Genomic DNA, 26,763 nt, shown 5'->3' on the forward strand with positions numbered 1-26,763 from the left:
TTAGGAAAAGGGGAAGTACAACAAGATCTAGGTGTTCTTGTACATCAGTCAATGAAAGCAAGCATGCAGGTACAGCAGGCAGTGAAGAAAGCTAATGGCATGCTGGCCTTTATAACAAGAGGAATTGAGTATAGGAGTAAAGAGGTCCTTCTGCAGCTGTACAGGGCCCTGGTGAGACCCCACCTGGAGTATTGTGTGCAGTTTTGGTCTCCAGATTTGAGGAAGGATTTTCTTGCTATTGAGGGAGTACAGCGTAGGTTCACAAGGTTAATTCCTGGAATGGCGGGACTGTCATATGTTGAAAGATTGGAGCGACTGGGCTTGTATACATTGGAATTTAGAGGGATGAGAGGGGATCTGATTGAAACATATAAGATTATTAGGGATTGGACACGCTGGAGGCAGGAAGCATGTTCCCGCTGATGAGTGAGTCCAGAACTAGAGGCCACAGTTTAAGAATAAAGGGTAGGCCATTTAGAACAGAGATGCGGAAAAACTTTTTCACCCAGAGAGTGGTGGATATGTGGAATGCTCTGCCCCAGAAGGCAGTGGAGGCCAAGTCTCTGGATGCATTCAAGAGAGAGTTAGATAGAGCTCTTATAGATAGCGGGGTCAAGGGATATGGGGAGAGGGCAGGAACAGGGTACTGATTATGTATGATCAGCCATGATCACAGTGAATGGCGGTGCTGGCTAGAAGGGCCGAATGGCCTACTCCTGCACCTACTGTCTATTGTCTGTTACCTGTTGTCTATAAACTAATCCTTTATGCCTACACAATGTCTGTATCCTTCCATTTTCCGCACATTCATCCATCTATCTAAACATCTCTTAAAACTTTATAACGTACCTGCCTCTACCACTGCCACAAGGCAGCGCATTCCAGGCGCCCACCCCTCTTTGTGTAGAGAAACTTGCCTCCTGCAACTCCTTTTAAATTATCCCCTCAGCTTAAATGCATGCCCTCTGTATTAGACACCTCGACCCCAGAAAACAAATACTGTTTGTCTACTCTATCAATGCTTATCTTAATCTTATAAACCTCTATCAGATCCCCCATCAGCCTCCACAGCTCTGAGAAAACAACACATTTGCATATATGGGTAGGGAGATAGCAGGAAAAGTTTAATCCAGTCAAATGCAAGATGTCGCACATTGTGAAATCAAATGTAAAGGGACGGAACACTGTTGATGACAAGACCCTCAACAGTGTGATGTACAGAGTGATCTTGTATCCAGGTCCAGAGATGCCTGCAAGTGGCTGCGCAGGTTGATAGAGGATAAGGAACGCGTACGATATGCTTGCCTTTATCGGTCAGTTCTGTTGCAGCTTAATAACACTGGTCAGACCACATCTGGAGTACTACACTCAGTTCTAGTCACCCCCTTGTAGGAAGGACATGGGAGATATGGTGCAGGTGCAGAAGAGGCTTACCAGGACCCTGTCTGGAATAGAGAACATGCACGATAAGGAGAGGTTAGACAAACTTGGGTTGTTTTCTCTGGAGCAGTGGAGGCTGAGGTAAGACCTGATAAATGCTAATAGCATTATATGAAGCTAGATGGAGTTAACAGCCGGTTTCCTTTATCCCAGGGTTGAAATATCCAATGCCAAAGGACATAAAGTTGCCCTTTCTCACTTCAAATGTATTTTTATTTATATAGAGTGGTGGGTGTCTAGAATGCAAAGCTGGGGGTGGTTGTCTAGGCAAATATAACAGGTATTTAAAGGCTGTTAGGTAAGCACATGACTGTGCAGAGACAGAGGGATATAGACATTATGTAGGCAGAAGGGATTGGATTATTGAATTTGTTATTAGTTATTAGTTTAGTTAGCTCAGGACAAGTTTGTGGGCTGAGGGACCTGTTCCTGGGCTGTACTGCACTATTTTCTATCTTACGTATCAAAACTATTCTAGAACTGGATAGGGTTGACATTGATTCCTTTGCTACAGGACCCAAGGACAGATAGTGCTGGGGCTCTGGCAGAGATTTCCAAAGCTTTGCTGGACACTTGAAATACCAGGATAGCAAATGTGGTCCTATTCCTCAAAAATACAGATTGGAAGAGCCTTATAACAATGCAGTAGATGTTGTTCAAATGAACTTTGGTAAGGCCCTTTACAAGAGCCCCCAAGTAGAAGAGCCCTCAAAAACTTAGGGCCCCATGGGACCCAAGGCTGGATTATACACAGGATCCAAAACTGGCTGAACAACAGGAGAGTGTGATGGATTGGCCCTTGTGATGCACTGCCTGTGACTAATACGAGGGTAAGCTAGTAAATTTTCTATTTGTAATACATATAAATGACTTGAATGTAGATGCAGGAAGTTTGGCAAGTGAATTCACCAATGACAAGTTTGGTGAAGTTGCTGATGGTGGTGTGGAAGGTAGTCAAAGGCTGTAGAGAGAATTTGATGTGTTGTTGAAATATAATGAAAACTAGCAGATGGAGGTTAATCCAGACAAGTATGAAATGTTGCACTTTAGGAGTACTAATGACGTTGGCACATATAGTACACCACCAATAGTAGGTTTCAAGGGAGTATTTAAAAACAGGCGGACCTTGGAGAGCAAGCTGACAGATAACTGGAAGCAAATGGGTTTGATAATGTAGTTAAGGAGGCAAATGGCTTCCAATAGTCAGGACATTGAATGTAGAAGTAGGGAGGTTATGCTTCAACTTAATAGATCTTGATCAGACCTCAGCTAGAATATTGTAAGTGGTCTTGGTCACCATATTACAGAAAGGAGTGCTGAGGTTGAGGAGGGTATGGGCAGAGGTGATGCCCCAGAATGCTACTGGAAATAGAACCGTTCAGTTCTGAGGAGAAAGTGGAGAAATAATGTTTGTTCTCCATGGAATGGAGGAGGTTAAGAGAGAATATGATTGAATCATATAAAACAATGACAGGTATAGATCAAATAGACTGTGGAAAACTTTAAAACTAGAGGACATATGCTTAGGGTAAGAAGGAAGAGTTGTAGAAACAATATAAGGCAGACCTTCACCCAGAGAAATGTTATGTCTGCGAGAGTGGTTGAAGCTGGATTACTAACATCTACGATAAAAATTTTGATGAAAATGTAGAGGGCATGGTTAGTAAGTTTACTGCTTGTATATTGGCCAGTAAAGAAGGTTATACAAGAGTACAGCAAGATTTAGCTGAACTAGGAAATTAGCATTACAGATAGAATCTAACTTGGACAAGTGCAAAGTATAGTATTTTGGCAAACTAAACCTGAGCAAGACTTGTACAATAAAGGGCAGAGCCCTGGAGTGTATGTACATACAATGGTGCTAGAAAGTTTGTGAATCCTATAAAATCATGAGCAGCATAAATACGATAAATGGTCACAGCCTTGATCTCAGCATAGGATAATCTAATATATTTTACAGTCTTATAGAGTGCACATGTAATAGGGTGAGAGGGAAGAAATTTAAAGTAGACCAGAGGTAATTTTCCCCACACACAGACAGTAATGGGTATGTGGAATAAGTTGCCTGAGGAAGTAATAGAGGAGGGTACACTACAACTTCAAAAGAAATTTGGACAGGTATGTGGACAGGAAATATTTCAAAGAATATGTAAGCAAATGGAATTAATCTAGGTCAACTCACTTGGACGAGTTGGACCCAAGAACCTGCTTCTGTGTTGTGTAATTCCACAATTCTGTATCCAGAAGAGCACCTGAATTGTTCAGACATGGAGGGCTTTTGACCAGATACTGGGAGATTGGTCTAGTATAGAGGGGTACACATTGAATACCGTGGACAGGATGGGCTGAGTGGTTTGCTTCCATGTCGCATGATTCTATAATTCTAACCACATCTTTCCCCTGATTTTACAACTCCATCCAAAATAATTAGGACAGGTAATTTACTCATGCCATCCCTCTTCCCGCCACCCCTTTTCACATTTACACACTCTGGCTGATAAAGATGCTCTACTGGGATCTCTTCAGCTTCCAAGGTGCTCTAAAATCTGGGGAATTTTGGAATATCACAATCTTTGCATTTTCTAATTCTGTCACATTTCCTTTAAAAATGAAAACAAGATGCTGAAAGAAGTCATTGGGTCAGGCACATCTGTGGACAGAAATAAGCACTAAACAGATTAGGTTGAGACCCTTCAAAGAACAGAGGGAAGATTGCTGGTATACAGAGGTAAGATTCTGATTCAGATTCATTCATTTAATGCACGTACATTGAAACATACAATGAAATGCATCCTTTGTGTTAACAACCAACATACCTTACTCTAAGGACATGCTGGGGGCAGCCCGCATGTGTTGCCATACATTCCAGTGCCAACACAGCACGTCCACCACACTCATAGACACACACACACACACACACACACACACACACACACACACACACACACACACACACACACACACACACACACACACACACACACACACACACACACACACCACCCCCCCCCCCCCCCCCCACCACCACCACCTACCTACCTCTAACCCCACGACAGGCCATCTACAGGCCTCCAGAGAACTTGGACTTGCAGACATTGTACTTTCAGACTCTGACTTGCAGACCCAGGCCTCAGCCATCAGGCATCAATTTCTGGATTCCAACTGACCTTCAGGGTTTGATGTTCAATATCTAACTCAGGACTCGCCAATGGTGGCAAGGAGCATGGATGATGACCATGAACTCCGGCCTTGCCAACTCATGGACACAGGGTCACCAGCCCTGGTGTCTCACGTCCATATGGTACTCCAATGCCACAACCCGCCAATAACTTGTTAACATGTCTGTCAGCCCTCGTCCTCCCTGGTCTGCGAGAGATAGGGCAAGCAGCAAATGGAAACAGCTGAGGATTGACAGATAGAGTCAGGTGATGGGAGAAATTTTCTTCCTTTAAGACTCACAGATATAAGCCATCAGTTCCAGAGACTCTTCAGACTGTAATCTCATTAGGTTTGACAGTTCATTCACATTAATAATAAACAGTACTTCCTGATCTAATTTCTTAGCATTATGCAAAATTGTTTCTTTGGAAAAACCAGCTATAGAGGACCTCACCTTCAACTAGCATAATTCACCATAAATAAAAATCTTCCAGATGTAAAGTTGTCATAAAAACTTACTGGATCAGAATTGTAGAGTGGGTGACAGACTTGCTCCAATGCCTGCAGAAACTTCACATTGTCCTTTGCTGCATTAGCTGCATCGGTGATTTCAGAATCAATCCCTTGCCACATCTTTAAAAAAAGTAAAACAAAGCACTCTTTATTCATAAGTGTTCAAGCTTCTGAGTGATTTAAACATAAATTGCAATTTATCATTACTTTAAATCAGTCCATTTAGTGAAAATACTTCACATTTTAAATTTGTATGGTCACTTTCTCTGTATCATCTTCTTGGCCTGTAACTCTTAAGCACCTACTGTTGTCCAATGTTGACTTCTTACACTTCCCTGATATCATTCATCCCAACACACAGCTCATTATCAAGTAGCTTCATTACTTTCCCTGGTAAGTTAACTTACTGAAGATGGAAAGGAACAGGGAACCTGGGGGCAGAGCAAAGCCCAAGGTAACTGGCCCAGAGCAGGAATGCATTTGCACTCCAATCATTCTCCAACTAGTCCTCATGTTGACATCTCAGCCATAAGACCACAAGATATAGGATCACAATTAGGTCATTTGGCCTAGAGCCTTTTCCACCATTTCATCACGGCTGATCCACTATTCCACTCCACCCCAATTTCCTGCCTTCTCTCTGTATCCCTAAATGCCTTGACCAATTAAGAATCTATTAACCTCTGCCTTAAATATTTGTAAAAACTTGGCCTCCACAGCTGCCTGTGGCAATGAATTCCACAGATTTACCACTCTCTGGCAAAAGAAATTCCTCCTCATCTCCATTCCAAAAGGACGTCCCTGTATTCTGAGGCTGTTCCCTCTGGTCCTAGACTCCCCCACCACAGGAAGTATCCTCTCCAAATCCGTTCTACCCAGACCTTTCACTACTCGATAGGTTTCAATTAGATCACCCCTCATTCTTCTGAATGCAGGCCCAGAGCCATCAAACGCTCTTCATATGACAAGCTGTTCAATCCTAGAATCATTTTCATTCACCTCCTTTGAACCCTCTCCAATGTCAGCACATCCTTTCTAAGGTAAGGGGCCAAAACTGCTCACAATGTTCTGTGAGGCCTCACTGGTGCTTTATAAAGACTTACATTATATCTTTGCTTTTATATTCTCGTCCTCTTGAAAGGAATGATAATATTGCATTTGCCTTCCACACCACAGACTCAGCATGCAAATTAAACTTTAGGGAATCCCTACACAAGGACTCCCAAGTCCTTTTGCACCTCAGATTTCTTATTTTTCTTTTCCATTTAAAAAAGTCTACCCTTTTATATTTTCTACCAAAGTGCATGACCACACACTTCCTGCCATTGTATTCCATCTACTACTTCTTTACCAATGCTCCTAATCTGTGTAAGTCCTTCTGTAGCCTCTCCAATTCCTCAGAACTACCTTCCTTTGCATCCATCTTTATATCACATACAAACTTTGCAACAAAGCCATCAATTCCATCATCCAAGTCATTGATATAGAAGCTGTCCCAACACAGACCCCTGTGGATCACCACTACTCACCGGCAGCCAACCAGAAAAGGCTCCCTTTATTCCCACTCTTTGCTCCTGCCAATCAGCCACTACCTTATCCATGCTGGTATTTTTTCTGTAATACCATGGGCTCTTAATTTGTTATGTAGCCTCACGTGTGGCACCTTGTCAAAATCCAAGTGCACATCAACCAAGACTCCTTTGACTTGCAAATCTTGTACATTTTATTTTTAAGGCAACTTAATTTTTATTCTATCTTACTCTCTTCTAATATTTCTATATCTATGCATTTGTAATAGTATTGTGATCAATAAAGTATCTATTGTGCTCATTTCTTCAAAGAAATCTAACAGATCCATCAGGCAAGATTTTCCCTTGAAGAAACCATGCTAACATCAGCCTACTTTATCATGTGCCTCCAAGTACCCCAAAACCTCATCCTTAACAATTTATTTCAACCTCTTTCCAACCACTGAGATCAAACTAACTGGCCTATAATTTGCTTTCTTTGACCCCTCTCCCTTCCTGAAGGGAGGTATGACTTTTGCAATTTTCCAGTCTTCCAGAACCATTCCAGAATCTAGTGACTCTTGAAAGATCATTATTAATGCCTTCACAACTCTTCAGCCACCATTTACAAAACCCTAGGGTGTACACTATCGAGTTCAGGTGACCCATTTCCCTGCAGATGTTTCAGCTTCCCAATAACTTTCTTCTTGGTAATGGCAACTTCACACTGCTCTGACCCTTGACACTCTGGAACTTCCAACATACTACTACTGCTAGTGTCTTCCACAGTGAAGACTGATGCAAATAGTTATCCAGTTCATCCACCATTTCCTTGTCTCCCATTACTACCTCTCCAGCATCATTTTCCAGTGATCTGATATCCATTCTCACCTCTTTTACACTATGTACCTGAAGAAACTTTTGGTATGCTCTTTAATATTATTGGCTAGCTTACTTTCATATTCCATCTTTTCGTTCTTAATGCCTCCCCCCTTCCCCCCCCCATTGCCTTCTGTTGGTTTCTAACAGCTTCCCAATCCTCTAACTTCCCACTAACTTTTGTTCTATTACATACCTTCTCTGGCTTTTATGATGGCATTGACTTCTCTTGTTAGCTATGGCAGTGTCACCTCACCTTTCAAATACTTCTTCCTTTTTGGGATGTATATACCCTGTGCATTCCAAATTGCTTCCAGAAATTTCACCATTGCTGCTCTGCCATCATCCCTGCCAGTGTTCTTTTCCAATCAATTTTGGCCAACTCCTCTTCGCATGCCTCTGTAATTCCCTTTATTCCATGGAAATACTGATACATCTGACTTTAGCTTCTTCTCAAATTTCAGGGTGAATTCGATCATCTTATTATCACTGACCCCTAAGGGTTCTTTTACCTTAAGGTCACTAATCAATTTCAGTTCATTGCACAACACCCAATCCAGAATAGCTTATCCCCTAGTGGGCTCAACCATGAGCTGCTCTAAAAAGCCATTTCATAGGCATTCAAGAAATACCGCCTCTTGGGATAGAGCACCAACATAATTTTCCCAATCTACCTGCATGTTGAAATCTTCCATGACTATTGTAACATTGCCCTCTTTCTAATGAGGTGACTTCATTTTTTTTAAACCAACGAAAACATGCCAGCCCCTCTGCCTTCCTGCCTGTCTTTATGATACAATGTGTATCCACAATCTTCTTTCAGCCATAATTCAGTGATTACTACAACATACTAAATGCCAATCTGTAATTGTGATAAAATTAATCTACCTTATTCTGTACACTGCGCGCATTCAAATATAACACCTTCAGTCCTTTATCCACCCTTTGATTTTCTCTGCTTTTTACATTAAAACATCCTGTTGCCTACAGATTTTCCCCCTTATCATCAGCCTCCCCTTGCAAGGAGTCTCACTACAAATTGCCTGTTTGTAAACCAACTACCTCATCCTCAGCTTTATCATTCTGGTTCCCACCTCCTCTGCCAAATTAGTTTAAACCCTCCTGAACAACTCTAACAAACTTGCCCACAAGGATATTAGATCCCCTCCCTTGGGTTTAGGTGTAACCCGTCCCTTTTGTACAGGTCATACCCTCCCCAAAAGAGATCCCAATGACCCAGAAATCTGAACCCCTGCCACCTGCACCAGTTCCTCAGTCACGCATTCACCTGCCAAGTCATCCTATTCTTAACCCTCACTGGCACTTGGCACAGGCAACAATACAGAGATTACTATCCTGGCGGTCCTGTCTTTCAGCTTTCTACCTAGCTCCCTAAAATCTCTCTTCAAGACCTCCTGACCTTGTCTACCTATGTCAATATGCATAAAGACTTCTGTCTGCTCACCCTCACCTTAGAGAATGCCATGGACCTGTTCCGGGACATCTTTGACCCTGGCACCAGGGAGGCAACATACCATCCAGATGTCTCTATCATGCCCACAGAATCTGATCTCTGTTCCTCTGACTAGGGAATCTCCTATCAACACTGCAGTCCCCTTCACCTTTCTGCTCTTCTAAGCCACAGAATCAGACACCATACCAGAGACCCAGTTACTGTGGCTCCCCTCGGAAGGTCATCCCCCTCAACAATATCTAATGTTGCCTACTTATTTGTTGTCCAGACCATGTAACCTACTCTAGAGATTGCCTGGAGTCACACTACTGCATAGCCCTCTATTCTTCTAAGCTCCATGTACCCATCCAAGAGTCTCTTAAAAGACCCTATTATACCTGCCTCCACCACCGCCACTGGCAGTGCATTCCACAGACCCACCACTCTGTGTGAAAAACTTACCCCTGACATCCTCCCCCCCCACCCCCGTATCTACTTTCAAGCACCTTAAAACTATGCCCCCTTGTGTCAACCATTTCAGTCCTGGGAAAAAGTCTCTGGCTAATCCACACGATCAATGCCTCTCATCATCTTATACTCCTCTATCAAGTCACCTCTCATCCTCCGTCACTCCAAGGAGTAAAGGCCAAGAACATTCAACCTATTCTCATAAGGTATGCCCTCCAATCCAGGCAACATCCTCGTAAATATCCCCTGCATTCCCTCTATAGAATCCACATCCTTCCTGTAGTGAGATGACCACAGGTGAGAAGAAAGCGTAGGGAGAATGTATGCAGGGAAATATGAAAATATGGTGATTGAGGCAGATGGAATTCAAAGCCATATGCACAGGTACATAGATAGCAAACATTTAGTGGGATATGGGTTAAATGTGGGCACACAGGATGAGCTTAGATGTCATCTTTGTTGACATGGACCAGTTGGGCCAAATGACAATGGTGGGAGAAGAGAGAATGAGGACTTGGAAAACTTTAGAAATCAGTGAAGAGGAAGAAAAAGTCACAGAGTGTATCAAAAATCATACTTACATTCAGTAAGTATATACAGTAATAGTATTTTTAAAGAAATACAGTAAGAAAAAATGAATAGCACCAGAAGAAAGAGGCAAAAGTGGATCCAGAGTCCAATACTCAAATGTTCTATAATTACGACTGAGCATTTCTGGAATAAGACTGACAGTGTTAATAGTCTTTTCTTTAAGAAATCTGGGGAGAGAATAAGAAGAGAAAGGAGAATGAGAAATGATCAGATGAATATTGTTTATACTCCTTCACATAGCACTTCAGAATGTGTTATTTCATTAGATGCGGAGAAAGCATTTGATAGAGTTGAATGGCCTTACTTATTTTATGTGTTGGAGAAGTTTAATTTTAGTCCGACATTCATTTCCTGGATTAAACTGATTTATCACACTCCAGTAGCCTTGGTGTTTACTAATAATCAAAGATCTCCCTTTTTTCGTTTATTTCGGGGCACTAGACAAGGCTGTCCTCTTAGCCTATTACTATTTAACATTGCTTCAGAACCTTTGGCAATTGCCATCAGAGAATCACAGGATTTTTTGGGTATTAATTGTGGGACAGATATTCATAAGTTATCTTTGTATGCAGATGATTTATTATTATTCATTTCTAACCCTGAGAAATCTATTCCAGCAGTTCTATCATTGTTGGCTCAATTTAGTGAGTTTTCTGGGTATAAGTTAAATCTTAATAAGAGTGAATTGTTTCCTTTGAATAGACAGGTCCCAATTTATGGAAACTTACCTTTTAAATTAGTTAATGACTCTTTTATTTACTTAGGGATTAAAATCACAAAAAACCATAAAGAATTATTTAGGTTTAATTTTTTACCCTTAATTGATCAGATTAAATGCTTGTTTATTAAGTGGTCATCATTATCTTTATCTCTGATAGGTAGGATTAATGCTATTAAGATGGTTATTTTACCTAAGTTTTTATATATTTTTCAAGCGGTACCAACTTCTATTCCAAAATCTTTTTTTACTAATGTTGATTCAAAAATTTCCTCATATATATGGCAGAATAAAAATCCCAGGTTAGGTAAAATATACTTACAGAAGACAAAGAAGGAAGGTGGGTTGGCATTACCTAATTTCAGATTTTATTATTGGGCAGTTAATATTAGATATTTGTTATGTTGGTTGAAAGACTGGGATGGATCTTTTGGCCCTCATTGGGTGAGTTTGGAAATTAAATCGGTACCAGGTTATGCCCTGGGTTCTATTTTAGGGACTTCTCTCCCTTTTGCTCTTTCTAAATTGCCGAAACGAATTGACAACCCGATAGTTAAACATACTTTACGTATATGGTTTCAATTTCGGAAATTTTTCGGGTTGACTCAATTCGTTTTAAATATTCCTATTGTATCTAATTGCTTTTTCCACCCTTCAATTATAGATCAAGCTTTTTCGGCTTGGAAAACTAAGGGATTACTAAGATTTTCTGATTTATTTTTGGACAATTGTTTTATGTCTTTTGAGCAATTATCTAATAAATATAATTTGCCTAGATTTCATTTTTTTAGATATTTACAGATTAGGCATTTTTTTTAAGTACGGTATTTCCTACGTTTCCAAATTTTGTGTCTTCAGATATTGTGGAGAGTTTCTTTGAATTAAACCCTTTTCAAAAAGGGCTTATATCAAAACTTTATAATATAATTATGAAGATACAGTCGGAGCCCCTTTATAAGACAAAAAATGATTGGGAAAGAGAGCTTAATCTTATTATTCCTATTCAGAATTGGGATAGAATTCTTCAATTAGTTAATACATCATCTATATGTGCCAAACATTCATTAATACAAATTAAGGTCGTACATAGGGCCCATATGTCCAAGGACAAATTAGCTCAGTTTTATTCTTATATAAATCCTATTTGTGATAGATGTCAGTTTGAAACCGCGTCTTTAACTCATATGTTTTGGTCATGTCCGCTTTTGAAAAAATATTGGAAAGATATTTTTGATATTATCTCTGCGGTATTGAACATTGATTTACAACCCCATCCTATTACCGCAATTTTTGGTTTACCAATGATGGACTCACTTCACTTATCTTCTTCCGCCTGTCGAATGATTGCATTTCTCACTCTGATGGCTAGAAGATCTATTTTGTTGAATTGGAAGGAAATTAATCCTCCCACTGTATTTCATTGGTTTTCTCAAACTATGTTATGTTTAAATTTAGAAAAAATTAGAAGTGGTGTATTCGATACTACTATTAAATTTGAAAAGATATGGAGACCATTTATTCAATATTTTCATATGATGTAATATGACCCTGTTCCAAGCTTATTTGATTTTCCAGCTTTAACCTTATTTATGTTGAGAGGATCGGAGTTGACGACACTGATGATTATGTATTCTTGTGAGATATTATAAACAGCCCTTGTTTTTTTTCTTTTTCTAGTTTTTCTTTCTTTTTTTTCTTTTTTTGCTTCTTTTTTCTTCTTTATTAGCTATTAGATTAGTAGGTTAGCTAATTTTGCAAACTTTTTTTCTCTTTTTTCTGTTTTTTTTTATATTATATATTATGAAATACCTAGATTTACCTTGTTCATACATATACTGTATGGTTCATGTTTTGGGAAAACTCATTTATACTGTAATCATTGCTTATGTATTCTTTCATGTGCAATGGGAATTTGTATGTTTGTAATCCCTTTATTAATATATCAATTGTACTTTGTTCATATTATTAATATTAATAAAAAGTTTGAAAGAGAGAGAAATGATCAGATGACAGACCCTTGTTGTAGAACTGTACTTTCTCCTTATTATTGACCATTCCCTACTTAACCACCTCCAGGCAGACAGACACCTTCCACCCCACCCCACCCCCCAATACATTTCTTACATACTTAAGTGCATGAGTTGAGCTCGTGACAATGGAGGATTTCTCTAGAAATAATTCTAAATCACATATTCTAGGATACTTCCAGGATGCAGAAGTCAATGCTTAGACAGTACTGACACATCAAACTCCATTTTAATTTGATCAGATGATCTTCAGAGTGTTACACAACATTGAAACAGCCCTTTTGGCCTACCATTTTAATGCCTATATTCATGCCTATCTATGCTAAATCTTACTTCTATTGGCTATTCTCCACTCTTCTGGTACCTCATCCATGGCTAACAAAGTTATAAAGATCTCTGCCAGGATCTCAGCATTCTGGCATAACATCCTCGGATAGACCTGGTCAGAGCCTGGGAATTTATCTACTTAATGTGTTTCAGGACTGTTCCCTCCCCTTAACTCTCTAGATTCTATGTCCTTCTCCAAGGTAAATACTGACAAAAAGTATTCATTTAAAACCTCACCCACTTTCCTCACACGTAGACTGCCTCATTGATCTATGAGAAGGTTATAGGATTAACAAAGTAATCTAAATTTGGAACCACGGGAAATGGGTAAGGTCTTAAACAAGTACATGTCATTTATATTCGCAGACAAGTTCAGGAAAAGACAAGATAACTGGAATAAAATACTGTCTTAGGCAAACTATAATGAAACAACTTGCTTCTAATTTTCCAGTTTAGGAAAGTTAATTCATCCTCACATTTTCACAATCTTAGTGCAATTACCTTGTTTACCTGACCACCTCTGGCATGTTATCAGACATGACACATTCCCCTCAACGTCAGCAAAACAAAAGGGCTGGGCAATTACATCAGGAAGTGATTGGGTGCACATGCTCCAGTTTACCTCAACAATGCTGAAGCACACTTCACACTGCAAGTAGCATAATCAAAGACCCCACCCTGTCCAGACAGACACTCTTCTCCCACCACCCCCCTCCAATGGGCAGAAGATAGAAAAGCCTGTAAGCATGTACTACATTGCTCAACACAGTTCTAACCCCATTGGGAGGGAGAACAGAAAGAGGTCGTGGTACATATTGGTACCAATGGCATTGGTAGGAAAAGGGGAGAGGCCCTGATAAAAAGATGACAGTGAGTTAAAGAAGGAAGTTGAGAAGCAGGACCGCAAAAGTAGTAATCTCGGGAATACTGCCTGTGCCACGTGACAGTGAGAATAGGAACAGGATGGGGTGGGGATAAATGCGTGGCTGAGGGATTGAAGCAGGGATTCAGATTTCTGGATCATTGGGACTTTTTTTGGGACAGGCGTGACCTATACAAAAAGGACAGGTTGCACTTGAATCCCAGGGGGACCAATACCCTGGCGGGGAGGTTTGCTAAGGCTACTGGGGAGAGTTTAAACTAGAATTGTTGGGGGATGGGAGCCGAACTGAAGAACTGAAGAGACTGGGTAGGAGGAGGTTGGCTCACAAATAGAGACAGCTTGTAGACAGTGCGAGAGGGAGGATAGGCAGGTGATAGAGAAGGGACGCGCTCAGACCAAAGGTTTGAGATGTGTCTATTTTAACGTAAGGAGTGTTGCAAACAAAGGTGTCAGATCTCTCAGTGGGAGAGCATTTTGGAGATAGTGATCATAATTCTATCTCATTTACAATGGCATTGGAGAGAGATAGGAACAGACAAATTAGAATAGCGTTTAACTGGAGTAAGGGGAATTATAAGGCTATCAGGCAGGAAATTGGAAGCTTAAATTGGAAACAGATGTTCTCAGGGAAAAGTTCTCAGGAAGAAATGTGCAAATGTTCAGGGAATATCTGCGTGGAGTTCTGCATAGGTACATTCCAATGAGACAGGACAAGGATGGTAGGGTTCAGGAACGATCGTGTACAAAGGCTGTAATAAATCTAGTCAAGAAGAAAAGCTTACAAAAAGTTCAGAGAACTAGGTAATATTAGAGATCTAGAAGATTATATGGCTAATAGGAAGGAGTTTAAGTAGTAAATTAGGAGAGCCAGAAGGGGCCAAGAGAAGGCCTTGGTGGGCAGGATTAAGGAAAACCCCAAGGCATTCTACAAGTATGTGAAGAGCAAGAGGATAAGACGTGAAAGAATAGGACCTATCAAGTGTGACAGTGGGAAAGTGTGTATGGAACTAGAGGAAATAGCAGAGGTACTTAATGAATACTTTACTTCAGTATTCACTATGGAAAAGGATCTTGGTGATTGTAGTGATGACTTGCTGCAGACTAAAAAGCTTCAGCATGTAGATATTAAGAAAGAGGATGTGCTGGAGCTTTTGGAAAACATCAAGTTGGATAAGTCACCGAGACCAGATGAGATGTACCCCAGGCTACTGTGAGAGGCAAGGGAGGAGATTGCTGAGCCTCTGGTGATGATCTTTGAATCATCAACAGGGACGGGAGAGGTTCCTGAGGATTGAAGGGTTAAGGATGTTGTTCCTTTATTCAAGAAAGGGAGTAGAGATATCCCAGGAAGTTATAGACCAGTGAGTCTTACCTCAGTGGTTATAAGTTGATGGAGAAGATCCTGAGAGGCAGGATTTTGAACATTTGGAGAGGTATAATATGATTAGGAATAGTCAGCATGGCCTTGTTAAGGGCAGGTCGTGCCTTACAAGCCTGATTGAATTTTTTTGAGGACGTGACTAAACACATTGATGGAGGAACAGCAGATGTAGCGTATATAGATTTCAGTAAGGTATTTGACAAGGTACCCCATGCAAAGCTTATTGAGAAAGTAAGGAGGCATGTGATACAAGGGAACATTGCTTTGTGAATCCAGAACTGGCTTGCCCACAGAAGGCAAAGAGTGGTTGTAGAAGGATCATATTCTGCATGGAGGTCGGTCACCAGTGTAGTGCCTCAGGGATCTGTTCTGGGACCCTTACTCTTCGTGCTTTTTATAAATTACCTGGATGAGGAAGTGGAGGGATGAGTTAGTAAGTTTGCTGATGACACAAAGGTTGGAGGTGTTGTGGATAGTGTGGAGGGCTCTCAGAGGTTACAGCAGGACATTGATAGGATGCAAAACTGGGCTAAGAAGTGGCAGATGGAGTTCAACCCAGATAAGTGTGAAGTGGTTCATTTTGGTAGGTCAAATATGATGGCAGAATATAGTATTAATGGTAAGACTCTTGGCAGTGTGGAGGATCAGAGGGATCTTGGGGTCCAAGTCCATAGGACGCTCAAAGCAGCTGCACAGGTCGACTCTATGGCTAAGGCGGCGTACAGTGTATTGGCCTTCCTCAATTGTGGAATTGAATTTAGGAGCTGAGAGATAACGTTGCAGCTATATAGAACCCTGGTCAGACCCCACTTGGAGTACCGTACTCAGTTCTGGTCGCCTCACTACAGGAAGGATGTAGAAACTATAGACAGGGTGCAGAGGAGATTTACAAGGATGTTGCCTGGATTGGGGAGCATGCCTTATGAGAATAGGTTGAGTGAACACTGCCTTTTCTCCTTGGAGCGACAGAGGACGAAAGGTGACCTGATAGAGGTGTACAAGATGATGAGAGGCATTGATCGTGTGGATAGTCAGAGGATTTTTCCCAGGGCTGAAGTGGTTGTCACAAGAGAACACAGGTTTAAGGTGCTAGGGAGTAGGTACAGAGGAGATGTAGGGGGTAAGTTTTTAAACTCAGAGAGTGGTGAGTGCATGGAATGGGCTGCCAGCAACCGTGGTGGAGGTGGATACAATAGGGTCTTTTAAGAGACTTTTGGATAGGTAGATGGAGTTTAGAAAAATAGAGGGTTATAGGTAAGCCTAGTAATTTCTAAAGTAGGGACATGTTCGGCACAGCTTTGTTGGCCAAAGGGCCTGTATTGTGCTGTAGGTTTTCTATGTTTCTAGTCCATCAAACAGTTCTCAAATACAGTAAGATAGACTTTTGTCCTCACAATCTACCCTCTTATGCCCTTACAAATTACTGTTTATCTGCACTGCACTTTCTCCATTAACAGCAACATTTTACCTGCAGTCTTTATTGGTTTGCCTTGTACTACTTCAATGTACTGTTGTAATGAATTGATCAGCACTAAGACAGGTTTTTCACTGTACATCAATTTACTCCTTGCATGCCAATTTTAATGATCAATCTCACAGTAATCCAATTGCTTTGTTTCACCTCCCAATAGAATCTTTGGATGTTCATTATTCTAGAAGTTTTTAAACCGACTAAGTGGTTTTCTTTATTGATGGACTTCTTAGAGCTATTGCCTAAACCACTGTTTGGTTCATCGATAATTCATTCTTTTTGTCATAGTTCACAATTAGTTTGCTTTGATACAACAATTGACCTTAAAGAAAATTAGATAAAATCGTTATCTCAAGAATGTTATATAGCAGTACTACTGCAACTATTTATTTAATTGGCTCATATCAGTGTCAGCATCCAGCTTTCCTTCATTAGTTCAGTTGTGTTTAATATAGCATAATATCCCCACTTTCTGCAGGGATCACTCCCTCTGCTATTTTCTTGTCCATTTGTTCTTCTACACTAATCTCCCTTCTTGCACTTACCCCTGTGAGTGATCAAAGTGCTACACCTGTCCATTTACCTCCTCCCTCATCTCCATTCGGAGCCCCAAGCAGTCCTTCCAGATAAGGCAACACTTCACCTGTGAATCTGTTGGAGTGATCTGTTCTGTCTGGTGCTCCCGATGCTGCCTCCTCTACACAGGTGTCCCCTGCTTTACGAATGTTCGCTTTACGCAGCTTCATTTTTACAAAAGACCTACATTAGTAACCTGTTTTCGCATTACAAAGAGGATTTTCGCTTTTACAAAAGTTTTTCCCATATAAATTAATGGCTCTTTACGCCATTTTGGCTTAAGAAAAGTTTCATAGGAACACTCTACCTTTGTAAAGGAGGTGGGGGAACCTGCATTGGTGAGACCAATTGTAAATTGGGGGACCACTTCATCAAGCACCTCGACTCCATCAACCAAAAGCTGAACTTCCCATTGGCCAAACATTTCAATTCAGATCCACTTCCAACAATTCCATCCATGGCCTCTTGTGCCACGATGAGGACATGCTCATGGTGGTGGAGCAACACCTTGTATTCCATCTGGGTAGCCTCCTACCTGGTGGCATGAGTATCAGTTTCTCCTTCCACCACCCCCGTGCCACTTCTTCAATTGCAGCACACACAAAATTCTGGAGGAACTCAGCAGGCCAGGCAGTGTCTATGGAAAAGACTAAACAGTCAATGTTTAGGGCTGAAACCCTTCATAAGGATCTCAACCTGGAAGGTTGACTGTTTATGCTTTTCCAAAGATTCTGCCTGGCCTGCTGAGTTCCTCCAGCATTTTGTGTGTTGCTTGGATTTCCAGCAGCTGCAGATTTTCTCATGTTTGTGGTGCCTCTTATCCCGTTACCCACTCTGGCCTCTTTCTTCTTCTCACCTGCCCATCACCTCCTCCTTGCCTTTCCTCCTATAGTCCACTCTCCTATCAGATTCCTTCCTCTCTAGCCCTTTAACTTTCCTACCCACCTAGCTTCACCTATCACCTTCTAGCTATCCTCCTTCATTGCCCCTCCCCCTATCTTGTCATTCTGGCATCTTCTCCATTCCTTTCCAGTCCTGAAAAAGGGCCTCTGCCCAAAATGTCGACTGTTTGTTCACTCCCATGGATGCTGTCTGACCTCCAGCATTTTATGTGTGTTGCTTTGGATTTCCACCATCTGTAGAATGGCTCCTGTTTACAATATGGCACAAGTATCTCAACACAATAAAAAGCTGAAACCCATTGCAGAAACATCAGTCATAAAAACCACAGTGCTCATTTTAGTTCTTGGAGAAAGCAAATAATATGTAAAATTTTGAATATCAAGCAATTGGGGACTCTGGGGAACAGAAACCAAAGGAAAGATGGTCTAGGGTAGTTCACTATGACCATACTGAATAGCAAAGCAGGCTTGAGGGGCCTTGTGGGTTCCAATTACTTTGTTGTGTTCAAAATAAAACTGAAGTGATCCTTCCATCAACCTCCTTTCATCTCATACTCTCAAGCATATATATGTAGCAGACAAAGTTGGAGGGGGTGCCTATGAATCATTGCCTCACCTGGAATGACTGTCTCAGTCCCTGGATTGGAGTAAGGAGGAAACATATACAAACATGTGTTGAACCTCTTGTGTTGAAATTTAGAAAAACTAAAAAGTGTTGAAATCTAGAAAAGGGAGGGTATTGCTGGAAATGGTCCAAGTGAATTTGAGAGCAGCATGGAAGTCAATGAAACTGATAAAACAGAAGAGTTCCACATGGAATATTAAACTGGAAAAAGACCAAATTTGAAGAAATGAGAAAGGATCTAAAAAGCGTGGATTGGGACAGGTTATTCTGTGGCAAGGATGTGATTGGTAAGTCAGAGGCCTTAAAAGGAGAAATTTTGAGAGTGCAAAGTTTGTACATTCCTGTCAGGATTAAAGGCAAAGTGCATAAGAATAAGGAACCCTGGTTTTCAAGGGATATCGTGGCGTCACAGGTAGATAGGGTCAAAAAGAGAGCTTTTGGCACATTGGCCTTTATACAAACGTTTGTAAATCAAAGTATTGAGTACAAGAGTTGGAATGTTACGGTGAGGTTGTATAAGGCATTGGTGAGGACAAATTTGGAGTATTGTGTGCAGTTTTGGTCACCGAATTACAGGAAGGATATTAATAAGGTTGAAAGAGTGCAGAGAAGGTTTACAAGGATGTTGCTGGGACTTGAGAAACTGAGTTACAGAGAAAGGTTGAATAGGTTAGGACTTTATTCTCTGGAGCGTAGAAGAATGAGGGGAGATTTGATAGAGGTGTATAAAATTATGATGGGTATAGATAGAGTGAATGCAAGCAGGCTTCTTCCACTGAGGCTAGGGGAGAAAAAAAAAAGGACATGGGTTAAGGGTGAAAAGGGAAAAGTTTAAAGGGAACATGGGGGGGGGCTTCTTCACACAGAGAGTGGTGGGAGAGTGGAATGAGCTGCCAGTTGAAGTGGTGAATGCAGGCTCGCTTTTAACATTTAAGAAAAACTTGGACAGGTACATGGATGAGAGGTGTATGGAGGGATATGGTCTCGGTGCAGGTCAGTGGGACTAGGCAGAAAAATGGTTCAGCACAGCCAAGAAGGGCCAAAAGGCCTATTTCTGTGCTGTAATATTCTATGGGTGTAGGAAGCAACACAAAAGCAGTCATTGACAAGTGATACCAGTGAAGGTCTGGAATAGGAACAGTTCCATGTACCTAACCAAAAGGCAGGCATAGCTCGGGTTATGGCTACACCTTTGATTTATAGTAAGTGAGAGGAATCAAAGAAAAAAATTGTTCGGGTTAAGAACAAGTTCAGCCAGATAAATACTGACCTGTCTCACCACTCCACCTCCCTTTATTTTGGCTATTTGCCCTCTTCATTTTCAGTGCTGATGCAAGGTTTGCAACCAACAACCTTTCTACAAACATATGCAGCTTAACCTGCTGAGATCCTCCTGCAGATTATTGCTCCAAATTTGAGCATCTGCAGTATCTTGTGTCTCCAGTGTATTTTTCCGCTTGGAATACCAAGAAGTCTGTGCATCTCTACATTTTGTGTCTTACCGCAAAGAATTAGACTTTTGGAAATTTGCAAACTTTCATAGTCTTATATTATATAATTGGAACAACAGTAGCCACTCAACCCCTGTTGTATTGTGCAACCCAATGATTAACTCAACATTAAGAATGTTGAATTTTCCAACTTCAGGTAACCCTGAATGATTTGTTTTTGTTTTCTGCACATTGGGTATATGACAGTATTTTTTTTCCCCAAAAGAGCCTTCTATTGTATTGAGTTTCTTTTATTTTGGGGCTGCCTGTAAGGAGACAAATCTCAAAATTGTATATAGTATACATTCTTTGATTATAAATATACTCTGAAATATATCCCTTACTTCTGGTATCTTTTGCCCTCCTCGCCTTACAATCTATCTCCAATCTCCCAACCCCCTCCATTGTTCCCTTTTCAATTCCCTCCCTCTTGGCTCCATCCATCTACTAGCCACAGATTTCACCCACCACCTCCCTACTCTACTATCCAGTTGTGACTGCATCTGCCTTCATCTCTCCTTACAGTTCCCATTATCACTTTCTTTACTTCCAGCACTGGTAGCCTTTGCATTCCTGCTTATTGCCCTCCTAGTTGTCTCCACTTCCACTCTCCCATCCCTCTCCAGCACTATCTAGCTCTATCTGCCCCTTTTGTCTATTGATCACCCATTTGCTCCCGTCTTCTATCTCCATCACTCCTCCTCCTCTAGGAGGCTCAGTCTGTCCAATATCCTTCTTCAATCACCTCAGGCTCCTATCTCACCAATTCCTGACTCCTCTTTATACTGCCCTTCTCTCTCTACTCAGTCTTAATGCAGGATTTAGAGCTGAAACATCAACAATTCCTCGTCCCCACCTCCACAGATGCTGCTCGACTCAGAATTCCTCCAGCAGATTGTTGAAAACTAGCCTTGAGCATTCTACTGCTACAAGGAAGAAAAGCTGTGAAAATAACAAACTGCTAAGGTATAAGAAGTTATCCTTGCATCAGAGCAGGTGAGCCAGAGTCATTCTGATATTAGCAGCCTAAATTTAAATTTGGTCCTTCATGTGTTACTTGTAAAAATTCAGAAGCCTCCAGCTCAATGGTCAAATGTGAAAGTGCATAATGTCAGCCCCCTTTATCCCTCTCCAATATTCTATTCCCTAACGCTATTCTCTGTGTTATGACCTCACTGTTTCATAGCCACAAGTTTGCCTTCATCTTTTTATTAATCCCAACATATTTGCAACCTGCTACTTCCTTCTGAATATATAACATAATCTTCTTGATTTGTCATTGACCTGCTTGCACGAGAATTTTAAGTAGCTGTTTATTGTATCCAATTGCTATGTCATGCAAATGTACTTCCACTGGCTAATGAGCTACAATTGATATGATTAATTGGATTTGGACTCCACATAGAGATATGATTGATTTTACTGAACCTGAATACATCAGTGCAGGCATCAAATGTAAAATAACCATGAAAACAACTGGAGACTACTCTACCGAAAATTAGATAAAATTCATTTTATAATGCCAAGGATGCTCGATAATTTTACCTTTATCTGTTTTGATTGACTTATATTTAACACATTGATTACTGCCTTGCAATGTTGTCCTTTAAGTTGTTCTATGATGGAATTGAATTTAGCTGATGTGCATTTCCAGTATTCGAGTTCAGTGAGTGGACCTGAACCTTCAGCTTCTTTCCTCACTTGATTATTTTGTGCCAGCACCTATACATAAAAATAACACAGTTTTACACTGTTTTTCAAAAAACCCTTAATATCCTTTCTTGACTCTCCAATGATTTATACACTCCCAATATTCACAGTCAAAAATCCAGTTTATCATATCTACTTCTCTATAATCTCTAATGTCTTTACCTCAGCACAGTGCTATCGACTTATTTGTCCAAATCTGAGGTTTACAACCATTGTTGCCCTTCCAGGCACATGCACTCCTTGTGCTGCTGCCCTCCCATTAGATTTCTAACCTCAGTCTATTGTTTCACAGAAGATAAGCTACTGTCCCAATGAGCTAACAAATGCTGTCTTAAATGCTAAAAGTTCTCCTCCAGTAAAGAATTTCAATCTCAATCATGATCTTACAACACACACAAAATGCTGGTGGAACATAGCAGGCCAAGCAGCATCTATAAGGAGAAGCACTGTTGACGTTTCAGGCCGAGATGTCGACAGTGCTTCTCCTTATAGATGCTGCCTGGCCTGCTGTGTTCCACCAGCATTTTGTGTGTGTTGTTTGAATTTCCAGCATCTGCAGATTTCCTCGTGCATGATCTTACAACACAGTTTGCTTCTTGCCACATTGTACAGTGCAGTTCAGTGGATCCCATTTAAGTTTGTAATCACTTTTTTTTTAAACTAAATGCTAATTTTACTTACAATGCATTTTTCTGAGGTGAAAACATGAGTGAAATATTTCAATGTTAAAGCAACTTGGTAGCAAAACCATCCAGATTTAAAGACTCTAAACATACAAACCAGTTCTAGTTGATTGTGCCATTTCAAAAGTAGATTTTCCAGCTGTAAAACCATTTCTGGATTGGATGCTGCTGCCTTTATTTGTTCAAAAGAACGCAGCTGAGAAAGATCAACTTTTTCACTCTTCAGTACTACAGCATTTTCAAGGCTTGTTTTTGTACCTAAAGAAAATATCATCCAACAAGACAAAGTTAACTAAAATAACAGTTTAACAATTATTACTGATAAAGTTCACCCATTTTATCCATTCAACCATTCAAAATTGTCAAGGCCCTGACACAGTTTTTAAACGTTCACGGTAAGACAAAGAATACCTTAACATATATGAAAAGCTATTTAATTTTTGATTCTGAAAACTATTTTTCAGCATTTTAATGTGTTAAAATGGCTCCTTATTGCTTTTAAAAATCCTGTGACAATCTGTAATTACAAGGCTCAAGTATAGCATTATTCAGTCTTCTTATATTAAAATGCGCTGTGTCAGTTTAAGCAGCATTACTCTGAAAAATATTGCTTCTGTCAGCTCTGCCTGGAAGCTACAGCTTTTGTAACTAGCCCTTAAAGGGGTGTACCACCACAGAGACAACCCACATGAGCAACATTAAAAAGTACAGTTGATCATTCAATCTTCCTCCACCATTTCACAAAATAATGGATGATCTCCCTCAAACATTTTCTTACACTATGCCATTTGTTTTTATTTCTTTAATAACAGAGATCTACTGTTCACCATTTTGACCATAATTAGTGATTGATCCAGTGTTCTTTGGGAAAAACAATTCCAAGGACTTTTCAGCCTTCTGAGAGAGAGAAAAAAAGTCAGTCCCAAATGGTCAAAGCTTTATTTTGAGACTCCGATCCTTAGTTCTAAATTTGACCCTCCCTCCAACCTCCTTTTTGCCTTGTTGATCCTTCAAAGAATGTTTCATTCTTTATAGCTCTAGAGATAATGGCCTAGCTACTAAGTGCCAACTCATATTACAGATTTCTCCTTCCCAATGAATAGTTTCGAGGATCTTCACCACACTCAAGTTGTAACAACTAAATTCTTTCTCTAGTATTCAAGATCTTCCAGCTTCCAGGATTGTTAGCTGATTAAAGAATGGACAGAAACAACAGTGGTGGCGATAAAGTGCTCCTTAGATAAGACTGCTAAATTACTTTGTAGGAGACATGTCTTTGTCCAAAAACCCACAGAAACTCTTCAGGGCCCTTGCCAATGGTTCCTAGCAAAAAAGTACCAAGGAGATGTCACAAGGAGTAATATTGCATGCATGAGTACAGTCTATGTATGCATACACTTCCAGGAAGCATATAATTTTAGCAAATACTTGCTATGCACTGTAGGATAACTAGATAATGTTTCCCCTCTTTGGTTATGAACCTTGGATGAACTTAACACACCAGACAGTAACTAACTGTGACATGCAGCATGTCAAAAAATACACTCAAAAACTTGTATAGTTGTACCGTGGAGAGCATTGTGACAGGCTGCATCACTGTCTGGTATGCAGGGGCTATTGCACAGGACCGAAAGAAGCTGCAGAAGGTTGCAACTCTAGTCAGCTCCATCTTGGGCACTAGCCTACAAAGTACCCAGGACATCTTTAGGGAGTGGTGTCTCAGAAAGGCAGCATCCATTATTAAAGACCTCTAGCACCCAGGGCATGCCCTTTTCTCATTGTTACCATCAGGTAGGAGATACAGAAGCCTGAAGGCACACACTCAGTGATTCAGGAACAGCTTCTTCCCCTCTGTCTTCCAATTCCTAATTGGACTTTGAAGCTTTGGACACTACTTCACTTTTTTTTTTAAATATACAGTACTTTTGCACATTTTTTATCTATTCAATATACGTAATTGATTTACTTGTTTATTTACTATTGTTTTATTTTATTTATTTTTCTCTCTGCTAGATTATGTATTGCATTGAACTGCTGTTGCTAAGTTAACAAATTTCACATCACATGCCAGTGATAATAAACCTGATTCTGAAATCAGAATAAGCTTCCTGTAATGACAATCAGTCTAGGAAGCTGACAGCAAATGTAATCTTGTCTTTGATAAGCAAAGCAGTCCAAACACCTTTAGTATCTCTGTACTCAAGATCAGAGGTTGTCACAAACATCAATGTGGACAAAATTTGGAAAAAGGTTTTACAACAGCTGGTCATCATCTGAGTAAATAACAACTGTTACTTTTCACATTTGTGAGGTGGAAAAAAAATCACAGGAGATTAATGACATTATTATTGAAATAGTTTGTAGGAATTATATGTAGAAGAATGATCAGGACTGAATTTCTACTAGGCATGAAGAAGTCTGGGTATGGGTATGACTTTGGTTCAAATCAGATTATGCCTATTTGTAGTTAAATATCAGGGACCACAAATTCCTTTGCAATAATAGTTTACTTCAACAATGCAAAGGAATATGGTCCCTGGAACAGGATACTTTACTGTTTCATTCTGAGTCAATTTTTCTAGAATGCTAAAAAAAAGTCAAACAGCCCGTTAGATTGATGCCACTGACAGTTTTTAATCATTCATTGAATGGATGCACAGCAATGTGAGTGTTCTTCCCTATCACTAATTACTTTTGTCCAGAGAAACAGGTAAGGGTCAACTGTGCTGGTGGATCTGCAGCGACACTGATTAAGCACATCAGATTTTTTTTTTAAATTTATTTTTAAAACAGCATTCCAGTAGTTACTTTTATTACTTTTAAATTCTCCAGCTTCCAATCTGGGATTTCAACTAATTTCTCTGGATTAATGCTCCAGCCCAATTTGTTGCCTAATAACTTAATGACAATGCCACCATACCCTATACTTCACTAAACAGTGAACATTATGATCAGTCATATTAGCCCAAATCATTGCTGCAGAAAATCCTTGGGGCAGTGTCCTGGGTCAGTCAAGAAATAACCTTCATAAACTCAGAAGTACAATGTTTGCTATGGTTTCAGAATGTTCAAGCATGGGATGGTAAATGATAAATTCATAAAGCAACAACCATCTCCAATAAGAACGTTAATCAGAAATTTAACCGATAACAGTGACTAAAGAATAGGTTAGAAACTGGATGTCCTCTGGCACCAGTTCAAGTCCTTTGATCATCTACAAAGCACGTTAGAACAATGTTGGAATTCTCTCATCTGCAACTCTACAACTACTTGCCACCATCCAGAACCTGCACTCAATTGTCTGCAATAAACATCAACTATCCTTCATGGCCTTCTTACTCCAGCTGCAATTCCCATCTTGTGGACATAACTGAAGAGGCTTGTATGTACTCGAAAACAGAGCACTATATACATCCAGACCTATCAACCTGGTAAAGCCCTCTTCACAAATAACTGTAAAGTATAGCCGAATTCAGGGAACTGTCCCAATTATGCTCCCAGAATTAAGCCTTACAAAATCCCAAGCTCTTCCATCACAATATATAGCTAGTACATCTGCCCAACCAGCAGAAAAACCACCAAAAATGGAAGGAGTGGTACACAAGCAGAAAAGAGTAGCCTCAACAAAAACTCCAGATCATTAAGTTAAATGTGGGGAAGGAAACAGCTTCCTAATCACCACATATCATTCTCCCTCAGCTGATGAAGCAGTGCTTCCTCAGACAGTCATGCAGTATTACAGCAAGGAAACAGGTCCTTCAGCCCAAACAGTCCATGCCGATAACAGCGTCCTCTTTGCTGTAGTCTGTTGCTCATGTTCGATACATAATAGTCCCTGTTGCCCATGTTTGACACATAATCCCCACAAACTCCTCACATCCATGTATCTATCCAATTGCCTGTTAAATGTTGCATTTGTACTCAACCGCAACCACTTCCTCCAGCAACCCATTCCAGGT

General features: G+C 40.4%; 1 protein-coding gene across 1 annotated transcript in view; it reads right to left on the bottom strand.

Annotated features, from left to right (window-relative positions):
- Window positions 1-26,763, bottom strand: part of LOC140732659 (dynein axonemal heavy chain 8-like) — a 704,719-nt gene that overhangs the window by 661,143 nt on the left and 16,813 nt on the right. The window contains exons 4-6 of the mRNA XM_073055352.1: window positions 22,902-23,062; window positions 21,957-22,133; window positions 5,119-5,232 (exon numbers count right to left, since the gene is read on the bottom strand). Coding sequence (XP_072911453.1) covers window positions 5,119-5,232; window positions 21,957-22,133; window positions 22,902-23,062 — 452 coding nt within the window. The remainder of the gene's footprint in view (window positions 1-5,118; window positions 5,233-21,956; window positions 22,134-22,901; window positions 23,063-26,763) is intronic.

The sequence above is a fragment of the Hemitrygon akajei genome, chromosome 9, assembly GCF_048418815.1.
Source record: "Hemitrygon akajei chromosome 9, sHemAka1.3, whole genome shotgun sequence".
Classification (NCBI taxonomy): Eukaryota; Metazoa; Chordata; class Chondrichthyes; order Myliobatiformes; family Dasyatidae; genus Hemitrygon; species Hemitrygon akajei.